General features: G+C 45.8%; 1 protein-coding gene across 1 annotated transcript in view; it reads left to right on the top strand.

Annotated features, from left to right (window-relative positions):
- The first annotated feature begins 6,856 nt into the window (after positions 1 to 6,856).
- The window catches only part of ryr2a (ryanodine receptor 2a (cardiac)), a 373,023-nt gene continuing 359,239 nt past the window's right edge, over positions 6,857 to 20,640 (top strand). Inside the window, 1 exon segment of the mRNA XM_042333111.1 lies at positions 6,857 to 6,904. Coding sequence (XP_042189045.1) covers positions 6,857 to 6,904 — 48 coding nt within the window.

The raw sequence follows: 20,640 nt of genomic DNA, 5'->3' as shown, positions 1-20,640 counted from the left end.
TTCTGTACAAATCAACACACCAAAGTGATGGGCGACAATAACAGAAATGGCATGGGTTACACACACAACAACAACAAATTACACCTGTGTAGCATCCTTCACGTCGGAAAAACATCCTAGGGTGCTGGACAGTCAGGGAGTTTTGGACCTGAGTTGGGAGTTGGGATCAAGAGGGCAGAGGACAGGAGATGGGGATGGGAGCATGTCCGAAGTACAGTTCGAAGAGTAAGGTCTTTAAACGTGACTTGGAGGCAGGAGAGGGGATGAGGCGGAAAGATTGCGGAATAGAGTTCCAGAGTGTGGGGGCAGAGAGGCTGAATGTCCGACCACCAATTGGGGCGGGAAGTGCAGGGTACCTGAAGCAGGCAGGTGTCCACACATACACATATACAAGTTATGATTGCAAAGTGAAGTAATAAAACTAATATTAAGAATACGACAGAACAATCAATTGGTTGCTGAGATGTCACTAATGAAGTGGATCAAAAAGTAGAATCATTGCTGAATAATTAGTATTATTAATAATAATATTATTAATTGCAGGAGCCAGATTTGTGAGTGTAATATTCTCTCTTCTCTGCCCTCAATATCCTCTCTCTTTTGCCAGTGTCAATTTTTTAAAAAAGAACCAAAACATCATTCCCTTATGTGGGTAATGTATGTATATATTTTTTATGTATTCTGAAGTTGATCTGTTAAGAGCATGCAGTGCAATGTAACTGGAACAGCTCCAATTAATCTATCCGTGACTTTCAAAATAAGGAAACCAGATTACATTACAGATTTAACAGGTATTTGGCATTTGGAGTAATGTGAGCTATTGAAAAGATGTTCGTTGCATCAAGATGAAAATACCACGGTTGTTTTGTATGAATCAAGATGACTAATTCTCTGTCCCTTCCTATCTTCTTGATTGCGAATGCCAAAATGAGTGACTGGTTTGAATGCATCGTGAATTGTTAGCTAAACAGCTCTCTCTGAAACCATGATCTGTCCGCCTGTAAGAGAAATCGTCATCAGCACCTCTGGGTAAAGTTGCTGCTCATTAGTTGAAAAAGGAAGCTTTCTCAGGTGCTGCAGGGAATTCTGCAATCCCTTGATAAGAGCAATGATAATCATTACAGGTCTCAATGATGCTGCATAGTCTGCAGACCTGCTGAGGGAACAGGACTGATGCTGATTGTTGTAACACATCAGTAATATTGTTGATTTCAGGAAAGCCTATTTTGTGACCAGGCGGGTGCAGTGGGTCGGTGCATGTATCCCGAGCATAGGTTCGTATCTGTAAATTCCACATACAGTGAACTGTCAATCTGAATCCTGAGAGTGTGGTTCAAGTGAAGGCCAAGCAAGTTCCTCACTTGGAAATAAGGGAAATTGGGAATTGAACAATCCTGGTGGAAAGTTTTAGAGGAGACTCCCTAAACTCCCTGGGGAGGATAAGAATTGTTATTTGTTAAGATATGGCCCTACTGACCCAGGTACTTAAACTCGACGCCGGAGTGAGTTCAGCCAGTCGGGGAGCGGCGGCAGGACAGCGCAGGGAGGAGCCTGGGCCTACTGATCCAGGTACTTAAACTCGACGCCGGAGTGAGTTTAGCCCCGGGGGGGGGGGGGGGTGTGGGGGCGGAGCGGGGGAACTGCGACGTCATAGATTAGTTTTCAGGTGAGTGCGCGCGCAAAAAAAAAAAAAAAAACCCTCTGCGCCCCCCCCCCCCCCCAGGGCTCACATCAGAGCCCACTATGGTCCTGTTGGGTTCGCTGCCCCAATCTACGGGATAATGCCATCCACCTGACCGCTCGCTCCCGGTCCCCGCGTGCGCACTATGGCTGCCGCTTTGACCCGAGCCCCCTCACCCCCTCCCTCCCTCCCCCCTCCTCTCTCCCCCCAAACCCTCCCCCCTCTGCATCTCTCCCGCTCTCTCCTCCTCTCTCTCCGTCCCTCTCGTCTTCTATCCCCACTTGACCCTCCCACAACCTCCCTCTGCTCCAGCCTGGGAATCCTCCGCCGGGCTCACCGCGGCACTCGGCGTTGGCTGTCCAGCAGCAGCCACACCGACTGCCCCATTCCCCACCACACTCGCCACCCACCCCGGACACAGACCCGGGGAGTCAACCTCTCCTCCCTCATCCCCATCTCCCCCACCCCTGCCTCACAACCTGGACCCCCCTCCCCTCCCACACACCCTTCTGTCAACCGCTCCCTCCACATCGGACTGCAAAATGTCCGCTCCCTCTGCAACAAGGCCCTGGTCATCAACGATCTCATCCTTGATGAGAACGTTGATATCATGGCCTTAACAGAAACCTGGCTCACCCCAGGCGACACCTTCCCCCTCACGGAGGCCACGCCACCCGGCTACACCTCCCACCACATCCCCCGCCCCAACCGCCGTGGCGGTGGTGTTGCCCTTATCTCAAGGACACCACTTGCCCTATCCCCTACTCCACTGGCTCTTTCCCCTCCTTTGAGCACCTCACCCTCTCCCACCCCTCATTCCTCTCCCTTAAAATCCTCCTCCTCTACCGGCCCCCTAAAACCTCTCCCACCTTCATCTCTGACATTTCAACACTCCTCACATCTCTTTGCCTCTGCTCCGATCGCCTCATCATCCTGGGCGACTTTAACCTACACTTCACCCCCTCCTGCTCCATCTCCACAGACTTCTCTTCCCTGCTCTCCTCACTCAACCTCTCCTTACACATAAACTCCCCCACTCACAGTCACGGCCACCCACTCGATTTGGTGATCACCCGGGGCCTCAGTGTCTCGGATGTCACTATTACCGACAAGGCCATCTCTGACCACTACTTCATCTCCTTCACCACCTCCACCCCCCTCCCCACCTCCACCAGACCCACCACCATCTTCTACCGCCCTTGGAAGAAGTTACCCCCACAATCCCTAACCGATGCCTTGGAGTCCTCTGAACTCCTCTCCCTCTGGCCTTCAACCCTCACCGACCCCTCTTCTCCTCTCTCCCTCCTCCACAATACCCTCTCCTCCACACTCGATACTCTTGCCCCCATCACTTCCCGCACTGTCTCCTACTCCCGCTCCTCCCCCTGGTACACCACCCACCTCCGCTCACTGAAAGCCAGGTGCGGGCTGCTGAACGCACCTGTGTCAAATCTGGCCTAACGGTCCACCGACAAATCTGGCTGGACCTCCTCAAAATTTACCGCTCCACTCTAGCCTCGGCCAAGTCGTCCTTCTACTCCAGGATAATCCTGGAGGCGAAGAACAACCCCAGGCTACTGTTTTCCACCACATCCCGACTCCTCCGTCCCCCCGCCACCCCGCGCAGGTCATCTCCTCCAACCTTCACTGCGAGGAGATGCTGGATTTCCTTGAATCCAAGATCAAGGGAATCCGCTCCGCGGTCACTTCCCCTCCAACTTCCACCCACCACCCACCCCTTCCCTCCCACACTCCGACTCCTACCCATCCTCCCCTACACACCTTCGTACCCGTTTCCCCACCCTCTGTCACTGAACTCATCCTATCCCTAAAACCAACCACCTGCTCCCTTGACCCCATCCCCACTCCACTCCTTATCTCCCAGCTCCACTTTCTTGCCCCACATATCACTGACATCATCAACCTGTCCCTCTCCTCTGGCTCTGTCCCCATTCCATTAAAAACTGCCATCATCACGCCCACCCTGAAAAAACCCTCCCTTGATGCGTCGCAGCTATCAAGCTACCGGCCCATCTCCAACCTCCCCTTTCTCTCCAAGGTCTTGGAAAGAGTTGTCGCCTCCCAACTGCGCTCTTTCCTTTCCACCCATTCTCTTTTCGAACCCCTTCAGTCAGGTTTCCGTGCTGCCCATAGCACAGAAACTGCCCTGGTCAAGGTCACCAATGATATCCTGACCATCTGTGACCAGGGCTCCCTCTGTCTCCTCGTCCTCCTCGACCTATCGGCAGCATTCGATACGGTCGACCACGCTATCCTACTCCACCGCTTGTCCTCCCACCTCAACCTTCAAGGCACTGTCCTTGAATGGTTTAGGTCGTACCTTTCTCACCGTCTTCACTTTGTCTCGACGAATGGCTTCTCCTCCACCCCCCGTACTGTCTCATGTGGTGTCCCTCAGGGCTCTGTCCTCGGTCCCCTCCTCTTCACCCTCTATATGCTCCCCCTCGGTGACATCATCCGCAGACATGGAGTTAACTTCCACATGTATGCGGATGACACCCAACTCTACCTTTCCTCCTCTACTCTCAACTCCACGACCACCGATGTCCTGACAGCCTGCCTGTCCGACATCGAGTCCTGGACGAGAGACAACTTTCTTCAGCTCAACGTGCGAAAAACCGAGGCCCTCCTGATTGGCTCACGTCAGCGCCTCCGCACCTCAGGCGCTGACACCATCAGCATCCAAGGCTGCACTCTCCACCTCTCAAAGCCAGTCAGGAACCTCGGCGTTTTGTTCGACCCTGAGCTGTCCTTTCTCCCTCACATCCGCACCACAACTGGCACCGCCTTCCATCACCTCCGGAACATCGCCAGACTACGGCACTACCTCACCCCTCACGCTGCTGAAACCCTGGTTCACGCCTTTGTCACCTCAAGGCTGGACTATGGGAACTCTCTCCTCGCCGGCCTTCCCGCCACCTCCCTCCACAAGCTGCAGGTCATTCAGAACTCTGCAGCTCGTGTACTGTCCCGCACCAGGCTTCGGGACCACATCACTCCCACCCTCGCTCGCCTCCACTGGCTCCCCATCCCCCAGAGGATTGATTTCAAGATCCTCATCCTCACCTACAAGGCCATTCACGGCCTTGCTCCCTCCTACCTCTCCAACCTACTATCCCCCTACCTACCTGCCCGTACCCTCCGTTCCTCTGGCTCCGGTCTGCTCCACGTCCCCCGCCCCAACCGCCCTACCATCGGTGGTCGGGCCTTCAGCCTCTCAGCCCCGAGGCTCTGGAACTCCATCCCCCAGTGCCTTCGCCTTGCTTCCTCCCTTTCCTCCTTCAAGGCCGGTCTCAAAACCTTTCTCTTTGACCGTGCCTTCAGCTCCCCTCTCGACTCTCTTCCCCCTCCTCGCTCCCTCCCTTCCCTCCCCTCACCCTGACCATTTCCCCCCTCCTTGCTCCCTCCCTTCCCTCCCCTCACCCTGACCATTTCCCCCCTCCTCGCTCCCTCCCTCCCCTCACCCTGACCATTTCCCCCCTGCTCGGGTCATGACCCAACTGTGCAGCGCCTTGGGACGTCCTCCTGACGTGAAAGGCGCTTTATAAATGGAATCTTGTTGTTGTTGTTGTAATATTTATTCCAACCTGATCATGGAAATCTAATAAGCACCAGAGAATGATGTCCTTGTATACCACATTAAGTAAGAAAGCTAGTTGGAAGAAATTCTGCCTGAATCTAGATTTACTGTACTTTATTTATGTAGCATCTGCAGCATCCATAATTTGGCAAATTGTTGAATTTAATGTTAACGGGGAGTCCTGTAGCATATTGGTTAGAGTACTTGCTTCGCAAGTGAGTGGACCCAGGTTCGATTCTGCGTGGCAAGTTTCTTTACTCCACATGCCTCTGTTTGCCTAACAGTAAGTAGGAACCCGGTTGTTAGCTGATTGATGGATCACTTTCTGGATGTAATAATCTCTTTTGAAACAATTTGGAGATTCAATCAACGGCTGTTTGTGGGACACTGCTGTGCATAAAATATACAGTCAATTCACTTTATGGTATATTCTGTGAAGCACTTTGAAGTGATAAAGCCCTGTATCAAATGCAAGGATTATTTGAGATTAACTTTGAAGCAAGTTTTATGTGGTTTCTTAAAAATATTTATAAAAAAGCTTAGAAAATAACACTGTATTTAAGAATGTTCCAGATGATCTGAGATGCCACATACAGTAAATTAGACCCAGGTCGAATGTCCTTAATATGGTATTTGCATGATAAATTAATTTATGCATCTATGGGGGGGCGGGGGAGGAATGTAAGGTGTGGTACACTGGGGGCAGGTATTCTTTGCAGTTGGCTCTGGTTAACCATGCAAGTCAAATCTTTAATGGGCAGAGTGCTTGCTCCAAGCTGGACACGGAGTGGAGAGTTGTGAGACAATGTTCTCAATGGCAAGCTATGCAGTTTTAGATGGTTAAATTCCAGCAATATCCCAACGCGTATAGTTCTCCACTTTTCGAACAATGCCGTGGGATCTTTAACATCCACCAGAACAGGTAGACAGGACCTTGGGTCCCGTGGACTTCAAAGATCTTGTCCAAAGCTCTGCACCTTCCTTCGATAATGGAGCGGCGCACCCCAGGGCTGCCCTGGAGCATCAGTATTAAAACTATGGGTGCGAAATCCCCAAATGGGGCTTGAACCCACAACCCTCTGACTGGGGTGGGGTGGGGTGGAGGGGGGGGGGGAGCAGTGCCACCAGCTGAGCTGAGCTGAGCTGACACAGACACACGACAGTGTAGAGGGACTTCGCAATGAAGTGAGGAGCGCTGTCTGTCTCTTGACAGTCAAGTGGGACAGAGCCAGACAGACAGACAGACAGACAGACAGAGCCAGTGAGGCCGCCGCCGCCGCGCGTCGCTGTGAGGCAGGAACTGGGGCTGAAGCAGCGCGTCCCCGAGTGCAGGAGCCGAGAAGGAGAGAGGGTTTCCTGCTCTCTCTCTCTCTCTCCCTCTCCCTCTTATAACAAGGAGCGTAATCCCACCACACGCAGCAGCAACTGCTGCAGCAGCATCTTCCCACCTCCTCCTCCTCCTGCAGCGGGCACCCAGCCCTCTGCATTCCCTCTCTCCCTCCCTCCCTCTCACTCACTCACTCACTCACCCCGCACACTCACTCACTCACTCAGTCAGTCAGTCTCCCGCAGTCATGGCTGAGGTGGCAGAGGGAGAAGACGAAATTCAGTTCTTGCGAACTGTAAGTACCACAACCTTTCCCCACAGGGCGTGTGTGTCAGGTTCTTTATTTCGCGTTGCAAATGAGAGAGCGTGAGAGAGAGAGAGAGAGAGTGAGAGGAGAGGGGATAGAGAGGTGAGGAGGGAGAGAGAGTGAAAGGAGGGGGGATAGAGAGGTGGAGAGGGAGAGAGAGTGAGAGGAGGGGGGATAGAGAGGTGGGGAGGGAGAGAGAGTGAGGGGAGGGGGGATAGAGAGGTGGGGAGGGAGAGAGGAGGGAGAGAGAGAGAGAGAGTGAGAGGAGGGGGGATAGAGAGGTGGGGAGGGAGAGAGGAGGGAGAGAGAGTGAGAGGAGGGGGATAGAGAGGTGGGGAGGGAGAGAGGAGGGAGAGAGAGAGAGAGAGTGAGAGGAGGGGGATAGAGAGGTGGGGAGGGAGAGAGGAGGGAGAGAGAGTGAGAGGAGGGGGGATAGAGAGGTGGGGAGGGAGAGAGGAGGGAGAGAGAGAGTGAGAGGAGGGGGGATAGAGAGGTGGGAGGAGAGAGGAGGGAGAGAGAGTGAGAGGAGGGGGATAGAGAGGTGGGGAGGGAGAGAGGAGGGAGAGAGGAGGGAGAGAGAGTGAGAGGAGGGGGGATAGAGAGGTGGGGAGGGAGAGAGGAGGGAGAGAGAGTGAGAGGAGGGGGGATAGAGAGGTGGGGAGGGAGAGAGGAGGGAGAGAGAGTGAGAGGAGGGGGGATAGAGAGGTGGGGAGGGAGAGAGATTTGCGAGGATGTATTTTAGCCGCATTTGAATCAATGGTGCGGGTTTGGCTCTGCGCTCAGTCAGTCATTGCGCTGCTGGTGTCTTGCGGTGCCTTTCTTTCTAAAGCTTCCGATACCATACGCGGCGCTCTCATTCCTCGACAAACCCTTTTAATTCTGCAAATAGCGAAACAATGCATTGTCTGTTGATCGTTAACGAAAATGATTCCCTCCCTCTCCCCCCTCCCCTCGCTTCTCCCCCTTTAAGGCTAAGGGAGGATGAGGTGGTTCAGTGCATTGGCCACGTACAGCGTATTCCATTGCAAATCCCCTCTGGTTGAAGTCGATGGGAAGAGTTGGTGTTGATGGCTGGTCCCCACTTCCCCCCGTGGAGAGAAGAGTTGTTGCTGGAATGCTGTTGGCAATGTGGCTGTCAGGGCCACTCGTGGTTATCTTATCTGTTAGCTGTGTTAGACACACACACACACACACACAGATAGAGAGAGAGAGAGAGAGAGAGGGTTTTGCTGACTCTGAGCTCAGTGTTGCTGGGATAAGCAGGGTTCATATTGCAAGGCATCCAATCCACCCATCGTGCCCACTGCTCACTCACTCACACTCACTCACTCAGATCGTCAGCAGTGCAGTCGCCTCGCATCGCTGTGAAGCGTCTGCCCCACCACAACAGTTGTTAACAACCTTCCTCCCCCATCCCTCAGCTTTGGTGCTCTCCAACGCTGTGGCGCGTTTGCTTTGGAGGAGCCTTCGCGTAAAACCTTCTTTGCAGTTCAACGCAGTACATTTTCGAACTGCACCCGATGCAACAGAGGGAGGCGTTATTTTATTTGGATGCGATTTTTTTGATAAAAAGAAACGCAAACACGTTGAGGGGTTTTGCTCAGACGCGCAAAATGTGCAATGAATGTGGACCATTATTCAGAACTAAAAGGGCCAATTAATTGCACGATTCTAGGAACGAATCCTTCGGTGCGAAGCGTTTGTACGGTACCAGATGATGGATGTAAGATGCCCAGTGCATAAATAGTATATCTCGGGTGTTTAATAGGTTCCAGTGTCGCTGGTTTCCTTTCCTGCACGTTTCTTATTTTTGCAAAGTTTCTGATCGCTGGTTTAAATATTGAGCCCATAAAGTCGTATCATCTGACTTGTCATGTTGAGCTGTTAGTTGACGTGGTGATGTTCTTCTGTATATTTAAAGTAATGCCAAGGGTTCAGCCCTTGACAGCAATTGGACAACAACACATCACACAGCCTGTGTTGGGCTTCCTAATAACGATTTCGAAATCCTTGGCTGGGATTATCTCTCCTATATCCTGGACAGTACAGTGCAGTGCAGTGCAGAAATTGGTTGGTTGGAATGACCTTGAAAAAAATATTGGTGTGAACGCTTATTTCCCGTTGTCTTTTTTTTTAAGCATTACCTTTGTTAACTCCACAGCGAGGTGTTCTAAGTAATCATGTTCTCATCAGTAGTATTGTGACCAGGTGAGGTTAGCATCAAATATTGTCGCACATAAATATATCTCCAGATTCTACCAGTCTAAAAGTCATTCGCATGAAAGAGCACTGATCATTATGTGGATCAGGGCGGTACAACCTTTCGGCTGCTGAGGGCTGGATGCCCTATTTATGAAGCCTTCATGGGCCACATACACAGCATTTTTGCGTTTCCCTTCCAGAAACAACATAACAACATTAACGGGTTATGGAGGGAGCGGGTGGCCGAGATTAAATGGCATGGGGAGGGGGGATCTGACCAGCTGGCAACCAGTTGGACCACCCTGAATAGATGCTTCAAACATCATTACTCGATGTTTGAAGAGTAAAACAAAACCTACTCATGCACATTTGCTAAATGTATCAATACACCTGTTATATAGCGAATCTTACATAATAAACTACTATAATATAGATATAGAAATATAACTGTAAAGGCTCCCATCAACGAAAGTCTTGCAAATTCTGGCTACAGATACTCAAGTCAAAGCCCAGAATCTTCTGCCTAGCAAAGCACCAATCTACAATCCCATTTGTATTAGCCAAGTAAAGATAACCATATCACAGAAATAAATTCAAAACTTCTCAGCAACATCATTAATAGCGACTTTATACCTTTCACTTATCAAACGTAATACAGAAAGTAATATAGAAATCAAACGAGCAGCAGAAATTAACATACAACCTGAATTTCAAACTGAAACAAAACACAAAATAGAATAAATGCTACATTTTTAATCTTCCAGATTTCGGGTCCATGTTGATTCCTCTTTGTTGACCACATTGTCTCACCATCTTCACCTACTGTGGGCAGTGTACATTAATGTAAGGCTCTCTTGATCCTGGAGCTCCTCATGTTAAACAGAGTTGTGTGGGAAGAGAGATGTTGCAGTTATATCGCACTTTACAGTAGTGACATTTTTACATGTACAATTGCAGAGTAACATGTTGCAAGTGTATTACTGTGAACTTATCTGTCCTTTTAATGGCATGTCCTTTCTGGTGAACAATATGGGGAATGAAGAAACTGAGGTTGGGTTGTGGTGACTGATGGAAAGCAAACTATTGAGTTGATGGGTAGAAGGGAGCTTTTGGCCATGGTTTGTGGTTTATTTTCTGCATTTGATCACTACCCTGAAGCTAATTCTATTTAAGCCACATGTGGTAATTTGGCTTTCTTTTAGCTGATCACTTTGATGGTTTTCCTTGTGATTTGAAAATATTTTTGTGGCATTGTGTGTTGCATGCAGGTCGGGTGTTTGTCGATTTGATACGATTGTGCAGCAGATTATTGGAGGTCAGGGATATTGGAGCACAGTCTGTTATTAAGGGGGAAGGCAGATTGAAAAGCAGCAGGAGGGAGGAATGCTAGGAAATCTAAACATGGTGACAAGGAGAGAGACTTGAAAAATGAGTGTTACTTGCAGGAAGAAGTTAACTGGGAAGAAAATTAACCTGTCAACTCATGGAGGAGTGAGGGGGAGCTGCAACCTGCCAGGTATTTTGAGGGCCGACACGTGTGACCCATAGATGGACGAGGCTAAATCACTGCAGATCTTTGGAAGTTAGTGCCATTGGAGTACAGTCTGTTATTAAGGGGGAAGGCAAATTGTGTCAGCCCGGCTCAGTTGGTAGCCCTTTCGTTTCTGAGTCAGAAGGCTGTGGGTTTAAGTCTTACGCTGAGACTTTGAGCTCCTGGTAGGCTAACACTCCAATGCAGTGCAAAGGGAGCACTGTATTGTTTGAGGTGCCGTCCTTCAGATGAGACATTAAACCAAAGTCCTGCTACTTGTTCAGGTGGATGTTAAAGGCATATTTCAAAAAGCGAAAGATGCTTTTCCTGGTGTCTGGGACAACTGGCCACCACATAAATTTGGTCATTTACTTCATAGCTGTTTGTGGGACATTGCTGTGTGCAAATTGGCTGCTGTTTTTGTCTATGAATACACAGTAGGTAACTACACTTTGCAGTAATTTTTGTGAAATGGTTTGATTTGTTTCAATGACATGATGAGGTACTATATCAAATGCAAGGATTATTATAACAACTTGTATTTATACTGTATTAGTGCCCTTCACACAGGGAAGAGTGTCGGGTGCTATTATAAAATCTTTAACAGAAGTATGAACACAATACTGCCTGGCCAAATCTGTGGAATTTATTCTGCAGTTGCACGGTAAATCTCATTGTGGTCTTGGTAGTCAGTGTTGTATATCTAAATGTTTCAGTAATAAGCATTTCATATTAACATGGTTAAAATCACGCTTGGTGTGTGTGTTTTTGTGCTATTTTCTATTGTAAATATTCAATACATTACAACGACAACTTTCATCTATATATGTCCTTCATGTAGGATAACACCCCATTATGAGTGCATCATAATGATGGGATCGGATGCCAAGCGAGAGGGAAGCGGAAGGGCTAGGTGACTGTAGGTGCAGTCGAAGAAGTAGATTTTTAGGTGGAATATAAAGATGGAGTGAGAAGCAGGGCTGGAGGGAGGGAGTTCCAGAGACTAGTAACTGAGGCTCAGTGACTGATGGTTTGTGTGTGTGTGTGCGTGCAGCAGGCCAGAGTTAGGTCAGCAGAGGTAGCGAGCGAAAGAGTGGGGTAGGAGGAGATCACAGAGATGGGGAGCTGCTAGGGTGCGGAGGGATTGCATACACAAGCAAGTACTTGTTCAGGTATGTAACTTTAATTTGCTGTTGAATTTTTGATTTATTTTAGTAGTTAATAGTTAACTAGAAGCTTAGGAATACAACTGAATTTCGTCTCAATATCTATCTTCTTTTATGCATGACTGTAATAGCTTTTATTTTAACACCTTTTTGCTGAGTCATTCCTGTGATAAGAGCTGTCTGTTCATTGCAAATATCTTTTGATAAGGGTGACTTGACTGCAATTTGCTTACATGCCATCACATTCCTAAAATGTACTTAAGGGTTTAAAGGACAGAAGTAGAATCATTATGAGATGTAATATCAGTATAAATGCCTTAAAAGATTAGACTGTTTGAGTGAATGGGAGAGTGACATTAATAGATGTGTAGATCTGCTCACAGATGTCATCTTATGGTCTTGAATGAAGAATGTTGTGTTGATGTGGGAGGGATGCTTAAACTGTTACGTTCTTCAGGTAAAGGTTTTTGCAGTTAAACTGTAACTTAAAAGAGACACACAAGCAAATATATGGTCTTTTTTTGTAAATATTGACAACTCCTGTTTTCTGGTAAATATATTCTGCTAGAACATAAACATCCATGGAAAACAGCTTGCATTCAATATAGCTGATCCAATCTGCCAAGGATGGACATGTACACTGGTAGGGGGTAAGGAGGTGAGAGCAATTGGAGTCTATATTTGAATTGTATCTAGATCAAGTGAATGTGTGATAGAATCTGAATAGCCAGTAATTTGACACTAACCAATGCACAAATATAATCAATAGTATGGACAAATGTTGTCACAAGTGTCAGTGTCCTGCAGAGAAGGGTCAGCACACTTTTCCTCTTGTTTCAATGAGCTGTTGGTGGGGAATGCAAATATCTCAGATTTTTACTGGTCACCAGTGGTGACTGGCAGCTATCGATATGATCAGTGATGTATTGGTAAGGTAAGTCTTGTTTAATGTCCCTGAAACCCCTTTTCCTGGAGCAGAAGAAAAGAAGAAATGAACTGGCAAAAATGGAATTCAACACACTGCAGACCATTATTATCAACATTGACTTGGGGGTGGGGAATTAGTTTGATTACTAGTGTAGCCAATATGCCTACCTGCCAGAGGTGTTTAACATTCTAAAGTGGTTTGATAAGAGAAACTTTGATGAGCTGTTTCCAGTTGTTGGTGAGTCCAAAACAAGAGTACATAAATATAAGATAAGCCATCATAGATCTAACAAGGTGTTTAGGAGGAACCTCTTTACAGAAGATGGTGAGTAAGGGAACTCATTGCCGGAAGTTGTGTTTGAAGCAAAAAGCATTTAAGAGGAAACTTGATGCATACTTGAGGGAAAGGGAATAGTGGGGTATAGAAAAGAGGAGAGGGAAATACAAGTGGTGAGACTTGTGTAGAGTATAAACACCGGAAGGATTAGTTGGCCTGAATGGCCTGTTTTTGCACTCCATCATTTTATGTAATTCTATGTAACATGAATGGACTGCCCTGGGGAACTTTGCAGTTGTCAAGAATATTGGTCCTGCCATTTGCCAACGTCTCTCTTGCTCAGTGGATATGCATCTATCCCAAATTCACTGAGAATGTGAAATATTGGTTGCTGTGCAAGTCAGCTGTTGTGTACAGACATTAATTGTTGTGTGCGGTTGGGTGAGAGAGAGGTGAAAGAGCATGGTATTAAATTGAGAATATTATTTTAATTCAGGTTACTTTGGTCACGTTGACTTCAAGGGGGAGAAAAATTGTGGACATTAAGGGTCCAAGAGTTGGCAAGGCAAAAACAAAATTGGCAATAAAAATTCAGTTTTCAATCATTCAGTGAAAAATCATTGAGAAATAATAAATTAAATTTAATCGATACCCTTTAGTTGAAGTGGATTTTCCTTTAATTTACTTCAGCTTTCTGCTTCTAAAGGTAATGAACTTCTCACTTAGTCTCAGTAATGTTCTTTATCTTTTTAGCTTCTGTTATTGGAGGCAGGGATTCTTCAACTCAACTCATATTAATCCTGTAAGCCAAGTACTCAAGGGTAGGGTGGTCCTAATTGGACAAGCAGCGATAAGCACAGCACTTTTAATGTCAATCTATGTGGTTTCAGCTGGTTAAACCTCTGCAGTACCGCAATGCACACTCTGGAATCCCCAAGCCTAATGTGGGGAGGAGAGAAGTTGAGTCCTGTAGCTCAGTGGTTAGGGCAATCTCCTCGCAAGCGAAATACCTGAGTTTGATTCCCGGCAGGGCGAAACTTTGGGCAAGTTTCCTTACTCCACACTGTAAAACTAGCAGTAAGTAGGAACCCAGTTGTTAGTCGATTGGCAGATCACTTTTCCGGTGGTAATAATTCCTTCAAAAAAAAATTGGTCACTCGATCCAACTGCTTGTGGGATGCTGTTATGCGCAATTGGCTGCCGGGTTTCGTCCACAAGATATACAGTCACTACACTTTACAGTTTAAGCTTTGAGACATTGTGACGATGTGATAAGGCACTATATCAAATCCAAGGATTATTATTTTTAATACTCCGCAGAATTAGGTAAATAGGGTGTTTCCCCGAGAGAGGGAGTGTACATTCCATTACAGCCACATGAAATTTCCACGTATAGATGGCATACATGGAACCTTCAGTCTGGTTTGGATACTCTTAAACATTATGATGGGTTTCCACATGTCACTGACCAAAACAAATCTACTGCGAGCCTTTGCTCTGGTTGTCTATTTGTTCTCAATCAATAATTGTAAAACATTATTGAATGGAACTGCGAGACTATTGCATTTAGCTTTATTTTAGAAATACAACCTTGATAATCATAATAATTCTTGCATTTTATGTAGCACCTTTCTCATTGGGATGACGTCTCAAAGTGCTTTACAATATTTACTGTAAAGTGTAGTAACTGTGATTTGGTAGATGAACATAGCAGTCAATTTGCCAATGTCCCAAAAGCAGCAAGGAAGTTAATGAACAATTTTATCTGGGTGTTGTTGGACAGTACACAGAATCTCCCTCTCATAGTGCTAATGGATCTTTAATGTCCAGTTGAACAGGACGATGAGATCTTGATTTATTGTCTCATTTGAAGGACAATGCAGTAACTCCTCACCACCCCGCCCCCCCACCCCATCACCTCTCCCACCACCCAGCGCTGCAGTGGAGTGTCAGCTGAGACTCAAAAGCATCTTTTGATGAGAGAAGAAATAGTGAAGAATTTAATTGTAATACTAATCCTTGCATTTGATATAGCACCAATCATGTTGAAAGTGCTTCAGAGATTTTTCCTGTTAAGTGAAGTCACTGTGTCTGTGGGAGAATTTGGCAAGCATTTTATGCAGAGCAAGCACTCAGCAACAAAGCCAAGAACCCACAACCATCCGACCCCAAGACAAGAGTGTTACCAACAGACACTTAGGAATTACATAGAATGATATTACACGGAAACAAGCCATTGAGCCTAATTATCTTATACTCCAGACAAGGCTCCATAGCTCCTAACCCCCTTCTCCAATCCCTCTATTCCTCACTCCTTCACATATTTATCAATTTGCCTCTTATTGGATAGGATGTCATTTTATTAAATCGATCTAGTGCAACTGGCAAGAAAAATCCCCCCCATTATATCGATGATTCGTGAAGTTTTTAATGGCGACAAACAAGTGGCCTAAAATAAGAGCTCCTTTAGGAATACTCAGCTGTGTTGCAAGCAAATGTGGCAGCCAATTTGCACACAGCAATGTCCCACAAACAGCCATGAAGTAAATAACAATTATAACTGAGTGAGTTTTGGCCAGAACATCATCACAGGAAAAATTATGTTCGCTTTTTCTGAGCAGTACAATGGGATCTTTAACAGGTAGCTGGGACCTCTGATCAATGTCTCAATTTCGACAATGCAATGCTCCCCGAGCATTACATTGGAGTGTCAGTCTAGATAATACGTTCAGCGTGGAGCTTGAACCCCTTTGCCCTTTCTCGATACTGTTCTCTGAAAGCTGTGTCACTGGTACACTGTAAATATGGGTGTTGTAGGCAAACGTGGCAGCAATTTGCACACAGCAATATTCCATAAATGGCCACGTCCAAACAGCCAGATATCTGTGAGCAGGAGGATAAATATGCGACCTGGCTTCATGATATCGGCGTTGAGAAATATTTCATGGAACTTATGGAGAAAGGGGTGGCTATCCAAGCATAGACAATCATTCATATTTGACACTTCAGGAATTTTTTAATTTTAGATTAATAAATGTTCTTATGTAACTGAGCAAGTATATTGCAAGTCTAACTTATTGTAAAGCAAATGTAAGGAACTCATCAAAAAATTCAAACCTGGCAAACTTTCATGATAAGTTAATCAGAACCAACTTGAGTACATTATGTTTTAGAACAAGATGGTTTGCTACACAACTATTGATAATTCAATAATTTTTAGAGTAATGTTTTATAAGGCATTTCACCAACTTGTATTGTGTTGATTTATAACTGAGAGCATAACGTCCCACTCAATCACCCGCAGCAAATGAAGTGTGATTAGTTCAGTTGAATATTTGCCACAAAATCAGTTCAAAGTACAATAACATCTCCATAATAGCATTTGTTTGGACTACTTAAATTTAGGCCACTGGTTTTGAGCCCTCTATTTATGAAATATTGTGGCATGAGCCTTGATAAGATAATGTCCGTTTTGCTGACTGGAGACCTGAAAGTGATTTGTTAATGGATCACTCTACTCTAAGTTCAAGAAACAAGAATGGCAATAGCTGTGAAGACCAATGAATTATATTGACTGTGTTTGAACAGCACTGTTTTTATTTACTCACTCTGGTTTCTTACTCCTTGGGATGTCGTCCCAATGTGTAATTTGCTGTTTTTTGTATTTCTCCTCCACCAACTATATACAATGTCTAGATATTTATTCAATGATTGTTTGATGTAACATCTTCAATGCTAACTGTTGTTTTGTAAACTTTGACTGTGAAAATAATCCTGAAGGTATGTGAGTGTGCTGGAACATCAGTTACCACATAAATTTGTTCTCGTAGCACATTCTATATTGTTTGTTTTTTTGGCCAGCTAGGTGTCAGGGTCTTTGATACTTGCAGAAACCCGCCATCATGTATAAGAGTATCAAAATCAGACAGCGTTACACATACCACATGTGGAAATCCCCATATCTGAAGTGGAATGTGCACTCACTCCCTGGAGGAATGTATCCTATGTAACTAATTTCAGAGCCAAGGCTTAGGGACCCCAGAATGAGTTTTGGAGATACTATTACATTTAACTAGCGAAAACACACAGCTTGTCAATGTGAACACTGTCTGGTAATTTCCTGCTGTTTGTCCAGATAGGATCATCGGACTCGTTAAGGCTTTGGCTTGCAGAGTTAATGGGCTGTGGGAAGAAATTTTGCCCTCACTGACTGGTCTGCCTCTTTAAGTTTTGACAATGACATAGGTTGGCTGACATGTCATTGGCAGACCAGTCCGGCTGAGGAACAGAAGTCCAGTTCCATTTCACGTCAGACGTGAGACATCTTCACAATGTGAAATGCGCTATATAAATTGGTGTTTCTGTATGAAAAAAAAGAAAATATATATTTTGTATTGTACACCTCAAATTTATGGATGTGCCATTTCATGAGTCTATCTTGAATCTGAATTAAGAAAGGAATTCATGCAATGTTTGAAATTCCATTCTCAGTGAGTACTGTCAGTGAAGCAATTGCTGTGGTGATGCCAGCTGTCTAGTCCAGGTAGATTGATGGCATTCAAAGAAATCTGGAAATTAAGGGAACGAGGTAAGCAATGGCAGATTTTAAGGTGGACGTGGTGCATGTTGGTACAGGGAATCTGAAATGTGTACACAATGGATGAGTTGCACTGTTTTACCAGTCATCTCTCCCTGGCTTGAGTATTTTAAATGAACAAACGGTTTTACAAAGCAAAGTACTCAATAAGAAAGAAAATGTATATTTTGTATTGTACACTTCAAATCTATGGATGTGCCATTTTATGAAGCTGCCTTGAATTTGAATTGAAGCTGATTGAAGCTGTGGAGCCTGGCTAGAACATCACACCAGGCTTCACTAGCTCCCCATTGCCGAGCAGATCAATTTCAAGATCCTCACACTCATTTTCAAATTCCCTTCATACCCTGGTTCCTCCCTACCTCTCCGACCTACTTACCCCCAACCCACTACCTGCTGCCTCCAATCAACTGGCTCCAGCCTTCTGCATGTCCCTCATGCCATCCATTCCACCATTGTTGGCTGCGCTTTCAAACACTGCGCCTCAAAACTCTGGAGCGCTCTTCCTCTATTCCTCCTCCTTGCCCCTTCCCCATCTTCAGTTTGTGCCTGAAGACCTTCCTTTTTGACCGCTCCTACAGTCACCTCCCCTCCAGCTCGGTGTCGTGCTCCACTACTGTCAAGCGCTCTGGGATGCTACTCTGCGTCAGGGGCGCAATATAAATGCAAGGGTTGTTGTTATTGAAATTCATGCAACACCATGAGCTGGTTTAATTGTGAATTCTGAGGTGAAGCTTGTTGATTAGCAGTAGTTAATTTGCACTGGAAAGTTCCAGCATTAGTCATTTAGCTTTGGCAACATGTTCATGTGGACTGCTGGTATGCGTTTACCTAGTGATTAAATAGCATTGGTTTGCGGGGTTAGGTTCATGTTGTGGTTTTTGGAATGTGAGAAGCTGTAGTGTCCACCACATCGCAAGTGCCTTTGTTCTGTGTAAATAATTGAGTAATTAAAGGCAGGGATTCTTCCCACTCAGCTCTTGTTAATCCTGCAAGCTTGTCAAGGAAGTTGGTCCAAGGTGGACAAGTGGTGGGAAGCTTGCCAAACTGTATTTTCAATGGCAAACTATGTGGTTTTTGCTAGTTAAATTCCAGCATCACCCCAACGCACACTCTCGGGTCATTTAATACTCTCCAAAATTAGGTGAGTATAACAACAACCACAACTTGGATTTATATAGCACCCTTCAACTGGGGTCATGTCCCGGAGCTCCTGATAGTGGTGGAGTCTGACATGGAGTCAGGGGGAGAGGGAGTTTTGTGCGGATGAATACCATGGCAGGGAGTTTTGAATTAATTACATTTTGTGTATGGTGGAGCTGGGGAGACCAGTGAGGAGGGCATTGGAGTAGTCCAGCCAAGAAGTGACAAAGGCGTGGATGAGGGTTTTGGCTGCATTGGTTGTGAGGTACGAACGGAGGTAGGCAATGTGACGGAGGTGGAAAAAGTGGTCCTAATCAGGGAAAAGATGTGGGGTAGAAAGGAAAGCTGGGGATCGATCCTGATGCCTAAATTGCGCACAGGTTTGGTGAGTCTGAGGGAGAGCCTGGGGAAGTTTAGGAGTTCCGACCTGCGAGAGAAGACATTGATGAGAGACAAAGAGTGAAACAAACTGATAGGATATCAGTGGATTGGGAGTCACAGCTGGAGGAAGAAAAGTAGATTTGGGTGTCATCCGTATACATGTGGAAGTTGACCCATATCTGCAGATGATACGATTTGGGTGTCATCCATATACATGTGGAAGTTGACCCATATCTGCAGTGATACCATTGAGAGGGAGCATGTAGATAAGGAAAAGAACAGGGCCAAGAATGGAGCCTTGGAGCACTCCGCAGGTGACCAGGCGGGGGCAGAATGAAAGACTATTTGCCGGAATGCATTGATGTCAGTTTTGTTAAGTAGGATGAATGCGAATGCGGTCCCACTGAGGTGGATGAGGGAGGAAAGGCATTGGAGGATGATGGCGTGATTGACTGTGATGAACGTGGCTTAGAGGTCCAGGAGAACGATGAGGCAGAGAAAGCCGTGATCACAGAAAGAGAGAGAGAGGATGTCATTTGTTACTTTGATGAGGAGGAGGCAGCAGCCAGAGGGATATTATTTATCTTAGAGATAGAAAAGTCTAGGACCTCTTCGCACTTGACCTCAGAAGGGAGAGAGTATGCATTTCATTCTAGCCATAGGGAATTTTTCATGTGCAGGTGGCATACAGTCCGGTTTGGATACTCTTTTAAGCATGGTGATGGATTTCGGCATGTGAAAGACATCCAGCTGACCAAAACACTGAAGTTGTTTGGAGTTCATGTGGTGGTCGAATGTATAACTGTACACAATAACACGTAATGCAAAGAAAGATGTATATCCCTGTTGTCTTTTGAATTAAGAAACAGAATGTGACCTTATCTCTTTATTAGTCAGCCACTTTTCTTCAATCTTTCAATGTGCTTGCATACATCCATTTGTATTGGAGTACACCAACAGCAGAATTGTTGACAGTTTTGATTTACAACGATCATTATGTTGCTTTGCACCACTATGGGAAAGTGCACAGGGAGTTTAGGTCAGACCTCATAGAGTGTAATAATAATAGTAGGGATTGCATTCCAAAGCAATAATACATTGTGAAATTCAGATGATAGAATAAATCTTAAGTCGACCTTAAAATGAAATGCATTGTTAGACCATACATCTTTCTGAATACAATAATATCTATTTTTTATTTTCATTATAAAATGAAATATTCAATTAATGAGTTGTCGGCTATCACTGAATGCCCAAATGAATGAAATGCACTTAACATTTTTTTGAATTAATTTACAACCTTTTTTCATAATTTCTTATGTCATCCTTCCTCCAAACCCTTAAATTCCGCAAGACCCTTTTCAGCTGGCAGGTTGGGAAGGGGAAATCACCCATGAGATAAAAGCATATGAGCCAAGCAACTGTGGGACTCAAACTAGTACATTTGGCACTTGTGAGGTTTTCTGATCTTGACATTGTGGGTCAATAGGAAAAGCCAGG

This window comes from Callorhinchus milii, unplaced genomic scaffold (assembly GCF_018977255.1).
Source record: "Callorhinchus milii isolate IMCB2004 unplaced genomic scaffold, IMCB_Cmil_1.0 Scaffold3, whole genome shotgun sequence".
In the NCBI taxonomy this organism is placed as follows: Eukaryota; Metazoa; Chordata; class Chondrichthyes; order Chimaeriformes; family Callorhinchidae; genus Callorhinchus; species Callorhinchus milii.
Note: the sequence above shows the minus strand (reverse complement) of the source record. Positions and strands in the feature narration are given on the sequence as shown.